The 15317-nt window shown below is 42.6% G+C and overlaps 1 protein-coding gene across 6 annotated transcripts in view; it reads right to left on the reverse strand.

The window, feature by feature from the left end:
* Window positions 1-454: 454 nt before the first annotated feature.
* gramd2aa (GRAM domain containing 2Aa) overlaps window positions 455-15317 on the reverse strand; it is a 34890-nt gene continuing 20027 nt past the window's right edge. For 5 of the 6 annotated variants that reach the window (XM_061670384.1, XM_061670388.1, XM_061670389.1 and 2 more), the window contains 8 exons: window positions 14867-14939; window positions 12428-12531; window positions 11941-12039; window positions 4838-4909; window positions 4703-4759; window positions 3397-3574; window positions 2396-2489; window positions 455-1906 (listed from right to left, as the gene is read on the reverse strand). In XM_061670384.1, the coding sequence (XP_061526368.1) occupies window positions 1792-1906; window positions 2396-2489; window positions 3397-3574; window positions 4703-4759; window positions 4838-4909; window positions 11941-12039; window positions 12428-12531; window positions 14867-14939 (792 nt within the window). In that variant the 3' untranslated portion in view covers window positions 455-1791. The remainder of the gene's footprint in view (window positions 1907-2395; window positions 2490-3396; window positions 3575-4702; window positions 4760-4837; window positions 4910-11940; window positions 12040-12427; window positions 12532-14866; window positions 14940-15317) is intronic. The other variant, XM_061670385.1, reaches the window with a different exon arrangement.

Genomic DNA, 15317 nt, shown 5'->3' on the forward strand with positions numbered 1-15317 from the left:
CTTGCATATTGTTGTTACTACTGCCCACTTATGTGTTTGAGAACTTTCTGCACTATTTGCACAATCAACACTGTACCAGATCATTGCACTACTAGTCACTTTAAATTTGGAGAGGACTGCATCACTTGCAGAATTGACATTATATCAGCATCACCACACTCATTGCACAATGACTCTCCATACTCCTAAATGTACATTTTGTTATGGTTGCTGTTTGTTGTCATCCTAAACCAGCTCCAACTACTGTAGCTACATTCCTTGTGTATCTTGTAACATATTTGGCCTATCAAGCTGATTCTGAGTATAGCGATACATGTTCTTTGATATCAAATGTATAGATTAAATACAAACCAGTTTTGGTGTTATGCTATGGCAAATTATTCATGATGATCTAATTGAATAAATGTTTTTAGTATTTAAATTAACCAATATAGAAAAGACACACACACATTCCTGGTGGGTTCTGTCGCCAATTTAATCAACAAGGAGTTCATTGCTAAACTAAAAATGACCTCCAGTCAGCAAAATCAATAGAATATCCTTCAACAAAGTCATGATGACATTTACACTTGTCATTAGAATATAAGTGAGCACTTCATTAGAAATGTATAAAATAAACCACTCTTTTCAACAGATCAATACATCTATAAATAGACATTTGTTACCTAATAATTTCATTCACATTGTTATTAACGGAGGTGTTATTGCTTTAGTATATTACAGTTAAATGATCGTTTCATTCAGTCAACTGTTGCAACCTTGCCTCCTTTGTCGGATAAATACCTTTGAACATGACAACTGAGTACCTATGTTCAAGGCTTATCCATCCATCGTCCTGCTTTTCCTCATTGGGGCTACAGCCTGTAACCTCATTGGGGTTACAACCTGTAACTTACAGGTTACCCATCCATCCATCCATCCATCCATCCATCCTTTTGTCCTGCTTTTCCTCATTGGGGTTGCATGTGATGGACTTTGGGCAAGAGGTGGGTATACACACTCTGGACTGGTCTCCAGCCTTTCACAGAGCATGTACGGGCAAACAACCATTCACAGTCACATTCACACCTACGGACAATTTGGAGTCGTCAATGAACCTAACATGCATGTTTTTGAGAGAATGTGTGAGAAAGCTGAAGTTCCCGGAGAAAACCCACTCAAGCATGGGGAGAACATGCAAACGCCACACAGGAAGGCCAGAATTAAGATTTGAATCCCTGAACCTCAGAACTGTGAGGAACATGTTTTAACCACTATCTCACTGTGCACAAATAATCGATACAGCTAAAAATAATGTGAAAATTATGTGGACATATTTTTTTAAAAAGTGCGCAAGTCAGGATCGTCAACAGGTCATTTGGTTTAGTTCACTGTAAAGTAGGCTAAGCCACAAATGAAATGCGTTTTTCAAGTCTTTTCAAGTAATCACTGTTTCGAACGATCATTCACTTGCCACAGGGCCATTACGGGACACAAATACAGAGTCTGTTTGCATAGTTTCAAAGTGATCACCAGTCCCATGGAGGGATGGTCCTTAAGATGTCTGGGGACCGGTTAGTGTTGCTTCATCATATGATAATCGGAGAATCAGAGATGATCCTGGATCTGCGTGTGGGAAGCGTGACCAGCAGCCAAACCAAAAGTCCATCTAACAGGCTGAGGTTACCTGGACAGCGGGAAAGCAAGACAGGTTGATGGAGCCTTTGGGGGTCTGACTCTCCTCCTCTTCTATTGATTCACACAGAGTAGGTATGCATGTGTATTTAGGGAGTAAATTAGTAGTTTGATTGATTATAGTGACCTCTCCCTGAGGGGCAAATGTGGGTTGCTGAGGAAGGAGAGCTGCTGTTCCAGACTGCACACACGGAATGCCAGGTAGCACGAAGACAGGATGAGAAGAATGATCCTGCCAAAACAACACACCAGTTTATTTCATTTGATTTCATCTATTTGATTTTTGTATATTGTTGTTTTGAAGAATTCTGTAGTGTTTCTTGGATGATGTGATATGCCAAAGTGAACACTGGGGGGCAACAGTCTACCAATTTGAACAAGGGTGATTTATTTATTTATTTATTTTTGCCAGTGGCATGAATACGAGAGTGAATGTTTTATTTATGCTCAGCGATTGACCGTCGACCAGTCCAAAAGTCTCACCCAAAGTAAGCTGAGATAGGCTCAAGTTCACTTGAGACCCTACTGAGGACAAGCGCGAGAGAAAATGGATGGATGGACTAGAAGAATACAATTCTGGAGTCATGGAAGCTTCGTGTGGGTTTTTACATGTGCCAATCCTCACGTGATAGGACACCATGACTACTTGTATAATCCTGTTAAATTTAGCATCCTGTGTGGAGCTGTTGTTAGGGTGTGTGTATATGTGCTGCACACTCACAGCAGGGTAAAGAACTTGAGCAGCTGGTATTCCATCTGGCCCAACTCTGCCACTGGCTCTGATACAAGGCCTCTGTCTGTCTGCAGGGCTCGCTCTGTGACACACACACGTACCATAAGCAATTACACTGACGCACAGGGGAAGGAAATGCAAAAGATTTGGGGGCAAGAATAAGCCCCCACTCGTCCAAACACGGTATTCCGATGAATATGGCATTCGTGGAATAAGAATTCAATACATTTTTCAAACAAATTTTTAAAAAAATCACCAAAATCAAGGGTGTAGCCATGTTGGGCAACATCGCCGTCTGCTGTCAAGTGAAGTTAACGTCACAAGTGCCCTCGCGCTTGCATTGCGAAAGTCACGTGACCAAACCCGGAAATCAGGATAGCGGGCTCCCCCGTGTATTGCTGCCAGAACTAGCAGAACTACGTGTTGTTGATTACATGATGGTTTGAACAATATTCTAGCAAGTCACCTTACTACAATATCAGAAGCCGCTCTCTGCATGATGCAGTGCAATTCTACACCCCTTTAAAGTACAGTATATCTCTGAATACATATTGTTAACATACTGTTAAATAAACACCGTACCTCTCTGATAGTGTCTGTCAAAAAATGATATAACCTTTTTAAGGGCAAAATGTTCATACAGCTCTTGTATTCTGCCAAAATAATGGTGAATAGTTAAAAAAAAACAACCTTATGTGAGTGCGTACTTTCAATTACATAAAACCTGTCAACCTATAGGCTTCTAAACTTTCCACTGACAGCGGATACGCTTTGGGATTATCTGGATTTAATCTGCGTCCGCTCCAAGCTTTTTAATACAAACCCCCCTTCACACTCCATTTGGAGCTTAATGTGCTGTTGCATAAGAGACGCGTTGCTATCCAATAGAGTATTTTGCTCCTTGACTTACATGCAGGCACAAATAATCCAAATGACAGCGACAATACAGTTTACATTATACACAAATTGTTTTTGTCTCAGTGTCTGACCTTCCAGAGGCTGCTCTGACTTGAAGGGTGTGCTCACAGCGCTCAGACTGCTGCTTGAGTTTCCCAGCAGGTCTGGAAGGGAGGAGGACACAGACACCACTGAGGGCTTCCTTCTCCACTTTAACACTGACGGAAATTCATCAACCGCTGGGAACTCGTCAGGAGTCGGGAATTCATCCTGGAGCAGAGGAAAATACATAAAAAAATCTGTTGCTAGATCGTAATTTATAATCCAGTTGAAAGACCATTATTATACATATGCGTGTGGGGTTTGGATATAATTAGCCGCATCCTTCAAGACATGATGGTTTAATATAACCTACTAAACACTGAATTGTTCTTAAATGTTCATGGTTATGGAGTTTAAATACTTGTTTGAAGGTTTATTGAAAACGTTTTTGTTGTTGTTTGTCAGGTGTTTGTCTCTTGCGCTCAGCCATTTTGGAAATAACATCATTGTTGTATGCCCATCAGAGGTGGAGAGCTGTGATTGAATTTGTCGCTTCGAAAGAGGAACCCCCACGAACCATTTTTAAAAGGTTGCAAAATGTGTAAGAGGTCAGGTTTAAGTCATCAATGGGGACTCTACGATCGCTGATCAGTGCCTCGACCCGAGCACTCTTCTTGGGATTAATTGAGGATGATGGTCTGCCGCTCCTTTGCTCGTCATGGAGATCACGCAAAGCAGGCTCTTGTCCTTCGCCTTGGATCCTGGACACCCACTTTTTTGACAGCGCTGTAACCTATTGCAGCTTCCCCAGACACATTTTGCAACGTTTTGAAAATGTTTAGTGGCGGTGCCCCTTCCAAAGCAAGAAACTGAATCGCAGCTCTTTGCCTCTGACAGCTGTCCGACAATGACCTCATTTCCACAATGGGTGACAGAAAGAGGACAGGCTTAAACAAAACCTATACTGAAGTAAACCTTCAAATAAGTATTTAAACCACAAACTGTGACCATTTCAGAAAAGAAATTCTGTTAGTAGGTTAAATAGTGCTCACTCCGTTTTGACTGCCCCACGTACAGTTATTCTTAACTGTTGCTTTAATGGATTTGTTTTTGGTACTTGATCGTTTGAGAGTGCAGTCAGATTTGTACAAATACTGCATGTACGTACACAACTCAGTAACGGTAACTTTAGCACAGACGCTAGTGCTACCACAACATGAGATGTATCGCGGCTGGTTCACCATTATAGTAGACCTGTAAAGCATGATCTGAGGTCGCCCCGGTAACGGGTCTCCTCCAGATAAGTCAACGCCCAACGTAAACTTAATGTATCTTTTTAAAGCTGCTGTGACTAACCAGTGATAAGGTGGGCTCCTCCATGTACTGCTTTAAACTCAGACTCTTCCCATTGACCTGCAGAGGAACATGAAATCAATACTTTGACTGACATACAGCATTGTTTATACAATGCACTGCACCGTGTGTACACACCTGTAAGTGTGTGCAGATCCTACGAAGTACATCGTACACACTGTCTCTTGATAGAAGTGACACAAATACATACTGAGAAAATAAAAACACAATGCAAATACAAAAGGGATCATAGAATGCTGTGAGAAGCAACATACGGTGCATCCAAAGGTTTTAATCTGCAATTTTCGTGTATTGCCACTATGACCGGACATCGATCCATCCATCCATTTTCCGTACCGCTTATCCTCACTCGGGTCACGGGCGTACTGGAGCCTATCCCAGTAGACTCTGGGCGAGAGGCGAGGTACACTCTGAACTGGTCGCCAGCCAATCGCAGGGCACATCTAGACAAACAACCATTCAGACTCACATTCACACCTACGGGCAATTAGGAGTCGTCAATTAACCTACCACGCACGTTTTTGGAATGCGGCAGGAAAACGGAGTATCCGGAGAAAAATATTATGCAAAACTGACTTTTCACTAGTTGGCTCGCTGGAGTGCCTGTCCACCGATCCACTGTGAAATTAAACAAACAAGTAAGTCTTTTGTTAGCCCGCCTATTTCCAAAAGTGTGTCTGTAAGCGAGCTGTTCTGAATTTTGCTGGATCGTGACGTAACAGTGTGGCAATTTTACATAATACCGGCTATGACTTCACAGGTGGACTGGGTGAAGTTCCATCATTTTCAAGCCACTGGACTACAGGGAAGCACTATCATGTCAAAGTCAAAAGGTAAGCAGAGCTGCAATATTAGAACACCTTAGCATTAGTTAATAGTGTTATCAGCGTTAGATTTAAAGAACTGGTACATACTCAAATGTTTGGCGAAGTTGTCAACATAGCGGTGAAGGTATTTGTGTTTGGCGGTGTGTAATTCGGCAGCTCGGTGATGAAGCGCTGGTTCCATGAGTGAAAATACTTTTGCTTTTTTTTTTTTTTTGCTTTCTTTCTTCACACTTTGTGACAACGCTTTAACTCTGCCCTGTTTAACTCTGTTGTCATGGTAACAAAAGCAGTACTCTGCACTGGCCCCCGTTGTATAAAGAAACACCTACAAAACATCTGGAGAGGAGAAGGAAACACTTGTAGATTAGAACTATTTAATCTGAGGCACAAAGAGGATTTTGTATTTTCAATCTCATTTGTGTTTTTAGGAACAATTAACCATAAGTGGTCAGAGACAGGATTATAGAATTATCCCTCCTAACCTCTGTTACCTAAAAATATTGTTCTAATTTAGTAATGAGCAGGTGAAACAAACTAAAGGCAGAACAGTACAGCTGTGAGGTACAAAGACACTATCTCAAGATGCATATTGTATAAACCCACAGACACAGACTACGTGATTACACATCTTTATAGAGAATGAGTCATGCACATATACTTTAACACTCGGCAAGACCAATCTTTAACTCCTTCCAAAATATCGTTTGTTCATATCGGAACTGCTGTGGTGGCAAGTGAATCTTAATCAGACTTTTGGACATAATGCTTTCATGTTCACATACAACACTAAACCAACTACAGAGCCACAAGAATGAAACATCTTGTAAAGAATGAAAAGAACAGTGCTGGATTCTATTTTGACAGAATTATGTAGCATTGTAACACTTAACTCATGCTGAAACAACCTTTCCGCTTTCTAAGTAAGTTTTAGTTGTGATTGTTTGTGCTACTTATTAATACTATATTATATATATTCTGAGGTGTAATACATACAGTATGCAATGGCATATATGAGTGGAGAGAATGATGTGTGAGAGAGATTTTATTTATCAGAGATCATTTTTTATTTATCAGAGATCATTTTATTTACAGCATCTATTAGATAATGTGTCTGTTTTCTACATGTCACATCCATCTAAATATTAAATATTTTCTTTAGTGCTTGTTCTCATTCGGGATCGCGGGTGGGTTGGAGCCCACTTGATCCACAAAAGTTGAATCGAGGCAACTGGACTCTTCATGGTTATCAAAGACGTTTCATCGTTAATCCAAAAGGTTCTTGCGTTGAGAATTCAAGGTGAGACGTCTTCAACAAGAAGAGTCCACTTGCCAAATATTTGTGGATCACCATGACCTGGATGACTGAGAATCGACATGGACCAGATCCCAGATGACTTTGGGCGAGAGGCAGAGTGCACATTGGACGGGTCGCCAACATATTGAACAATTTCCGTCCTCAACGAACCGAACATTCATGTTTCACAAATGCGGGAGAAAGCCAGAGTACCCGAAGAAAACAGGGAGAACACACAAACTCCACACACAGCTGCTAACGGAGAGAGAGTCGTGATTGTGCAGATTGTAATGGACATGTTGGTGAAGGAAACAGGGGTGATGAAGAAGTGATGGGTAAGTACGGCATCCAGGAAAGGAACTTGGAAGGACAGACTTTGCAAAAAGGATGCAAATGACTGTAGTGAACACTTTATTCCAGAAGTGGCAGGAACATAGGGTGATTTACAAGAGCGGAGGTAGAAGCACGCATGTGGATTACATCTTGTGCAGACGATGTAATCTGAAGGAGGTTACCAACTGTAAGGTAGCGGTAGGGGAGAGTGTGGCAAGACAGCATAGGATGGTGGTGTGTACGATGACTCTGGTGGTGGGGAGGACGATTAAGAGGACAAAGGAAGAACAGAGAACCATGTCGTGGAAGCTGAGAAAGGAAGAGTGTTGTGTGGCTTTTCGGGAAGAGGTAAGAGAGGCTCTCGGTGGAAGGAGGAGCTTCCAGAAGACTGGATCACTGCAGCCAAGGTGATCAGAGAGGCAGGCAGGAGAGTACTTGGTGTATCTTCTGGCAGGAAAGGAGAGAAGGGGACTTGGTGGTGGAACCTCACAGTACAGGAAATCATACAAGGAAAGAGGTTAGCTAAGAAGAAGTGGAACACTGAGAGGACCGTGGAGAGGCGAAAGGAATACATTGAGATGTGACATAGGTAGAGGTGGCAAAGGCCAAACAAGAGGCATACGATGACATGTATGCCACATTGCACACTAAAGAAGGAGAAAAGGATCTATACAGGTTGGCCAGACAGAGGGATAGAGATGGGAAGGATGTGCAGCAGGTGAGGGTGATTAAGGATAGAGATGGAAATATGCTGACTGGTGCCAGCAGTGTGCTCGCTAGATGGAAAGAATGCTTCGAGGAGTTGATGAATGAGGAAAATGAGAGAGAAGGGAGAGTAGAAGAGGCAAGTGTGGTGGACCAGGAAGTGGCAACGATTAGTAAGGGGGAAGTTAGAAAGGCATTAAAGAGGATGAAAAATGGAAAGGCAGTTGGTCCTGATGACATTCCTGTGGAGGTATGGAAGCATCTAGGAGAGGTGGCTGTGGAGTTTTTGACCAGCTTGTTCAATAGAATTCTAGCGCGTGAGAAGATGCCTGAGCAATGGAGGAAAAGTGTGCTGGTGCCCATTTTTAAGACCAAGGGTGATGTGCAGAGCTGTGGGAACTATAGAGGAATAAAGTTGATGAGCCTCACAATGAAGTTATTGGAAAGAGTAGTGGAGGCTAGACTCAGGACAGAAGTGAGTATTTGCGAGCAACAGTATGGTTTCATGCCTAGAAAGAGTACCACAGACTACATTATTTGCCTTGAGGATGTTGATGGGAAAGTACAGAAAATGTCAGAAGGAGCTACATTGTGTCTTTGTGGATTTAGAGAAAGCCTATGACAGAGTACCCAGAGAGGAACTGTGGTACTGCATGCGTAAGTCTGGAGTGGCAGAGAAGTATGTTAGAATAATACAGGACAGGTACGAGGGCAGCAGAGCAGTGGTGAGGTGTGCTGTAGATGTGACAGAGGAATTTAAGGTGGAGGTGGGACTGCATCAGGGATCAGCCCTGAGCCCCTTCCTGTTTGCAGTGGTGATGGATAGACTGACACATGAGGTTACACTGGAATCCTCATGGACCATGATGTTCGAAGACGACATTGTGATATGCAGTGAAAGCAGGTGGGGGAACGGTTAGAATGGTGGAGGTTAGCCGAAGTAATACAGAATACATGCATGAATGAGAGAGGTGGAGGGTGAAGAGTGAGGCTACAGGGAGAAGAGATAGCAAGGGTTGAGGAGTTTAAATACTTGGGGTCAACCGTCCAGAGCAATGGTGAGTGTGGTCAGGAAGTGAAGAAACGGGTCCAAGCAGGTTGGAACGGGTGGAGGAAGGTGTCAGGTGTGTTATGTGACAGAAGAGTCTCTGCTAGGATGAAGGGCAAAGTTTATAGAACAGTGGTGAGGCCAGCCATGATGTACGGATTAGAGACAGTGGCACTGAAGAGACAACAGGAAGCAGAGCTGGAGGTGGCGGAAATGAAGATGTTGAGGTCCGCTCTCGGAGTGACCAGGTTGGATAAAATTAGAAATGAGCTCTTCAGAGGGACAGCCGAGGTTCGATGTTTTGGAGACAAAGTTAGAGAGAGCAGACTTCGATGGTTTGGACACATCCAGAGGAGAGATAGTGAGTATATCTGAGGAGGGATGATGAGGATGGAGTTGCCAGGTAAGAGAGACAAGTCGAGACAGGCAAGTCCTACACTTTGAGTTTTGAATCATTTCGAGTCATTTTACTAACAATATACAAATATATTTTTATATAATATTTATATTTAATTAATAGGTACAGTGTATGTATTACATTATTTGGAGGCATGCTTACCACATCTGCCTCACAGTTCTGAGGATCCGGGTTCAAATCCGGCCTCGCCTGTGTGGAGTTTGCATGTTCTCCCCATGCCTGTGTGGCTTTTCTACGGGTACTCCAGGTTCCACCCACATTCCAAAAAAAATGCATGGTTGGTTAATTGAAAACTCTAAATTGGCGTCGGTGCGAATGGTTGTTTGTTCCTATGTGCCCCGAAATTGGCTGGCAACCAGTTCAGGGTGTACCCCACCTCTCGCCCAAAGAGAGCTGGGATAGGCTCCTGCATACGTGACCCGTGACCCTAATGACGATAAGTGGTGTAGAAAATGGATAGATGGATATTATATATTGCATTTATATATTTAATATATTTTAAAATCCATATTTATTTATCAAAACAAATTTGATAAACAAGTGCAAACTTTATAATAGAACTAGGGGGCTGATCGAAACATTTGCACCATCAAAGCCAATCGCCAAGAAGGGAAGTTTATTGCCCCTTCAAAACCGATCGATAGTAGGTTTTTAGTTATTCCATGAAAATGGTGTACTATGACTTACTTTTTCTCACTTTATTTCTGAAGAGACATTAAACAGACATGTCACAAATAACAATTTGGATCCAGTCGTGTTGTAATTATTAATCAAGTATTCTGCTGACAATTCTATTGGAATAATCATGTGTCAGGATAAACATATTTTCTGGGTTAAAGAGCGATGATGAATAGAAAATGACACATTTCACTTAATAATGAACGACAAATTGGTTTTCTCTTTATCCAACTGTGGTATCTCAGTCGGAACACAAGGGGGCACCATGTAAAATCCATCCATCCATCCATTTCTGCTCCACTTTTCCTCACAAGGGTCGCGGGAGTGCTGGAGCCAATCCCAGCTATCATCGGGCGGGAGGCGGGGTACACCCTGAACTGGTTGCCAGCCAATCGCAGGGCACGTATAAACAAACAAACATTCACACTCACATTCACACCTACGGGTAATTTAGAGTCTTCAAATAACCTACCATGCATGTTTTTGGGATGTGGGAGGAAACCGGAGTGCCCGGAGAAGACCCACGCAGGCACGGGGAGAACATGCAAACTCCACACAGGCGGGGCCGGGGATTGAATCCCGGTTCCTCAGAAGTGTGAGGCAGACGCTCTAACCAGTCGCCCACCGTGCCGCCACGATGTAAAATATTACGACAAAAAGAGGCAAAGAAAAGGACACAAAGATGAATGTAGTTTCATGTCGAATAGATGCTAGCTGTGTGCTGATCGATTTTTTATTTCTTTGGGTTTTTTTTGTTGGAGTAATTAACGTCCGTATTGTTAGGTTAAATGTCGTTGTCGTTTCAGTGTATGTTAACAGTGGTTCTTGGAATGTATTACTTATTTAGCTGCCACATTGTTGATTTATGTTGTACTGTTTTTTTTTCTCCCCGTGAAACCATTACTTACTTTATTTAGGTAGTGTGTGAAAGAATTAAGAAATAATGCCGCATTAGCAGTGATGGACACGTCATATTTTTGTGTGATACGCTGTAGTAATTACAGTAAACTGCACATATATGTAGCTACAGCAAGAAAAAGCGACAAAGTGTTTGTTTTTCAGTGCTTCGGTCAAAATAGCAAATCTTTAAAATTATTACTGCTCCAAGTCCAAGTCATGTTGCAAGTCTTTTTAACATATTGTCAAGTTGAGTCTAAAGTCATCAAATTCATGACTCGAGTCCACACCTCTGATGATCTCCGTAACAAAATACGGACATTTTGTAACATTTGGCAGCTCTGCTCACAGAAAGGTCCAAGCTGAGATTTGAACCCAGAACCTCTTGCTTGTGAAGTGGTCTAACTACTACTTCATCGTGCTGGCTCTACCTGCTACAGATGGTCTTTTTGTTGTTGTTGAAATCCCAATTCAGTCCTCATTCGCACAGGCTCAATGAGTGCCGCAGAAGCCTTAGCTTTCTAATATGCATTAGTATGTTGCTGCCGAGTGTGCATGTGTTCAATTGCTTTACTTAAATATGAAGAACAGGATCCTAGACTCAAGGAGAGGAGCCCATTAATCATATTTTGTCTCAGTATAGATGTTTCCATCGATCTTCTATAGCACCAATCTTTAGAGAACATACTGTAGTCATTTTAGTCCTTTCAAATCAGGAAATCTGCAAAATAAATATATTCCATGATGGTCTTTTTGAAGCTTCCTGGTATCTTCCTATTACTTTTTAATTGGATGCATCAGGGCACTGATTTGAGAAAATACAAACATGCTTTGTGTGGCATACTGAGAGTTTCGGTTGCTGTGGTGTTGGAAAAATAGCCTCCACTTGAGCGCGCTTCCAGGCTGCTGCTATCAATAGCGCTGTTCTTTCCATCACACCTCGCCTCGGAAAACACCGGAAACGCTGCGCTAATCAGCACAAGCATTTGAATTCCCCGTGATTGAGACGGGAGTGTTTACCTTCTGGCCAGTGTCTGTGGTGATAGCCAAGCCATTGGGCACCAAGCCCGCTGTTTTATGCTTTTTCACCAACCGCACAGAGACAACAGGGATGGCCACCTGGAGGTGGAAAGGAAGAGATGGACACAGGCATATAAAGTATTTTTGCTTCTTGGTACCTACATGGTTTAAAATACTAAAAACACCACAGCACGATGAAAGTGAAAACAAATGCAGGCAGGGGAAAGAAAGAGTATTGGACAAGATAAAATTCTTATTTAAGTCACAATGCAAGGAATGCAGGCTGAATAAGAAGCTTATTGTCACTCAGAAGTCATGAGAGGTTCAGTTTCAAGGAATGAGAAAAAAGGTACAATGCATAGCATCAAAGACAAAGCACATAGCTGGTTACGGTGTGTAGAAATATGAAAACCACCTTGAGTTCAATATATTCAGACTGAAAGTCAAGTTTGTGATCTTATGAATGAAGGTATCAGCTGTAGAGTACCTTGATGTCCTTGCCGAAGAGGTTGGCATAGAAACATAGCCAGTTTCTAGAGATGTAAAGCCTGCCTTGTAGGAGGATATCTCTGAGCAGAGCACAGGAGTATACTGACGAAACAAGAGACAAACACAAATTGTTCTTCCTGAGATACACAGGTGGGTAGAGGAGCCAAATATTGTCCTCAAGTAAGATTACTTTAGAATAATATGACTCATGTAAAAGTAAAAAGTAGCCATCCAAATATTTACTTGAGTAGGAGTAAGAAAGTACTCAGTGAAAAAATGCATTGCACATGCATTGGGCCCTCCAGAAACATTATTTGCTTCATGAAGAAGCTGTTTGCTGAACAGATTTATTGGTTGTGTGTGTGTGTGTGTGTGCGCGCGTGTGGATGTGTCTGTGAGAGAGAGAGGGAGAGGGGGAGAGAGAGAGAGAAAGAAAGAGAGAGAGAGAGAGAGAGACATATCTGCAAGGTGTTTTCTCAAGTTAGAAGTGGGCTGAAATATCCACATTTGGGCAGTCATAATTTAAGACTAAGCTGCAGAACAAAGCTGCTGTTTTCCAGAGTCTGTAAACACTCGTGCCCCCCCCCCCCCCCCCCCCCCCCCTCCAACATGAGTCACTTTGATTGCCCACGAAGGGTTTGTGTGTGACTGCCTCGTGCCATCTGATTGGTGAATTGGAGTCAAATGACATTAATGATCACGTTGGATTGGCGCAACGGCGCACGATGCGGAAGCCGATGATGAAGTCTAAAAATAGATCGCGCATGCAATAATGGACAAATAAAAGTAGCGAACAACATGTCAATCGTTGTAACGGAGTAAAAGTATCGATTCTTCTTCACATAAATACTCAAGTAAAAGTAAAAAGTATGTTGAATTTAAACTACGTTGACAAGTACAATTTATCCAAAATGTTACTTGAATAAATGTAATGGTGTAAATGTACTTACTACCCACCTTTGCCTAGATCCGATATTTACAATACAGCTGTAATATTTATTTATGTTTTCTCTTTTTCTTTTTTCTATTTTTAAAGCAATGCAAGTTAGTCAGTTTCTTATCAAGGGAGTTCATATCATGGGCAGCAACAAGTTCATGGTGAAGAGGTGGGAGCTATGCAAATAAATAAGTCATCTATCCATCCATCCATTTTCTGTACCACTTATGGTCACACGGGTCGCGGGCGTGCTGGACCCTATCCCAGTTATCTTCGGGCGAGAGGCGGGGTACACACTGAACTTGTCGATAAGTCATCTAGTTTCCTAAAATATTTTTTAGGCTTTCGAAAAACCGAAGAATCAAAACTGCAGACATTGGTTACATTTCATATTTACATGAGGTTCTCGGATTATGAAAAAAACATTTCAAGATTAACAAAATGATTACAAGAATACGACGTTATCATGAGGCACAGGAAGACACGCAAGGTTACCACCATACATAGTTTTTAATTTCATTGTTTTATATTTATGGTGGGCGGCACGGTGGACGACTGGTTAGAGCGTCAGCCTCACAGTTCTGAGGACCCGGGTTCAATCCTGGGCCCCGCCTGTGTGGAGTTTGCATGTTCTCCCCGTGTCTGCGTGGGTTTTCTCCGGGTACTCCGGTTTCCTCCCACATCCCCAAAACATGCATAAATTGGAGACTCTAAATTGCCCGTAGGCATGACTGTGAGTGCGAATGGTTGTTTGTTTCTATGTGCCCTGCGATTGGCTGGCAACCAGTTCAGGGTGTACCCCGCCTCCTGCCCGATGATACCTGGGATAGGCTCCAGCACGCCCGCGACCCTAGTGAGGAGAAGCGGCTCAGAAAATGAATGGATGGATATTTATGGCGTAGAACGTCTTTAATCAAATATTTACTGTATAGGTTAGTGATGGACTACATGCATATTCCGACTTACTGTACGTACAAATTCGGGTTACATCTCCACTTTGGGAAAGGAATTTCTCACGTAAACTGAGGACCCCCTGATTTCTACAAGTTGGCAAAATATGACTTTTATGAGGAAATACAGATACAACATACTGGAGCTGTTAATAATGGTCTAAAGTTTGTAGTAGTAGTTTGTAAAGTTTATTTCGTAGTTATCCGAGACTAGCAAAAATGTCTAAAAAGAAGAACAGTTTGTCTTGGCATGCGCATGCTGTTCGTTGAATCAAAATTGCATTCAGTTCAATAAAATGTGTTCCTAACTTTCGGGCTATGACAAATATAGATCATTACTAGATTATTACATTACTTACTGGGTCACAGTAAAGCTCCACAACAAATTTCATCAAAATCCATTGTGTCCAATGAAACCTGTATTATGACATACATACTACATACATATTTTTTTTTCTTTCCCCAATAATGACAGGAAATCTGATTTGGTAGTAATGACACACAGCGGATACGTATAGGTGCATTGTAAAACGTCAAGCTTGCCAGGTACCTTTCATAAGGAGCTCATCCTTGGGCACACACTGGAACAGTTTGTGGTACTGCGAGTTGTACTTGCTGACAGTCTGTGCAGAGGGACAGGGCAGAGTCATGAGCAGCTCCTTGGCGGACCGGCCCGCCCGCACGGCACCAGAACCCCCTCTCCAGCCACCGGCCGCTCCGACTCTGCTCACCGCGGACACCACTCGCTCCCTCAGCGGCGGCGAGCTCTGCACCAGACTCAGCACGTTGGCACCGTACACACATACACACTCATCCATGGCCTGAAGCAAGTCGCTGCGAGACACACACTGTTCCCCTGTGGTGTGTCAGTACAGGGGACAGTGCGGCTAGCCTACGTGAAAAAACACACACCTGGCAGTGTGCACACAAACACGCTCACACAACTACAGTAGCGCAATCCTCAAACTCAAGGCGTCTCTGTCTCAAATAGTCCTTCAATG

The sequence above is a fragment of the Phycodurus eques genome, chromosome 2 (genome assembly GCF_024500275.1).
Source record: "Phycodurus eques isolate BA_2022a chromosome 2, UOR_Pequ_1.1, whole genome shotgun sequence".
In the NCBI taxonomy this organism is placed as follows: domain Eukaryota; kingdom Metazoa; phylum Chordata; class Actinopteri; order Syngnathiformes; family Syngnathidae; genus Phycodurus; species Phycodurus eques.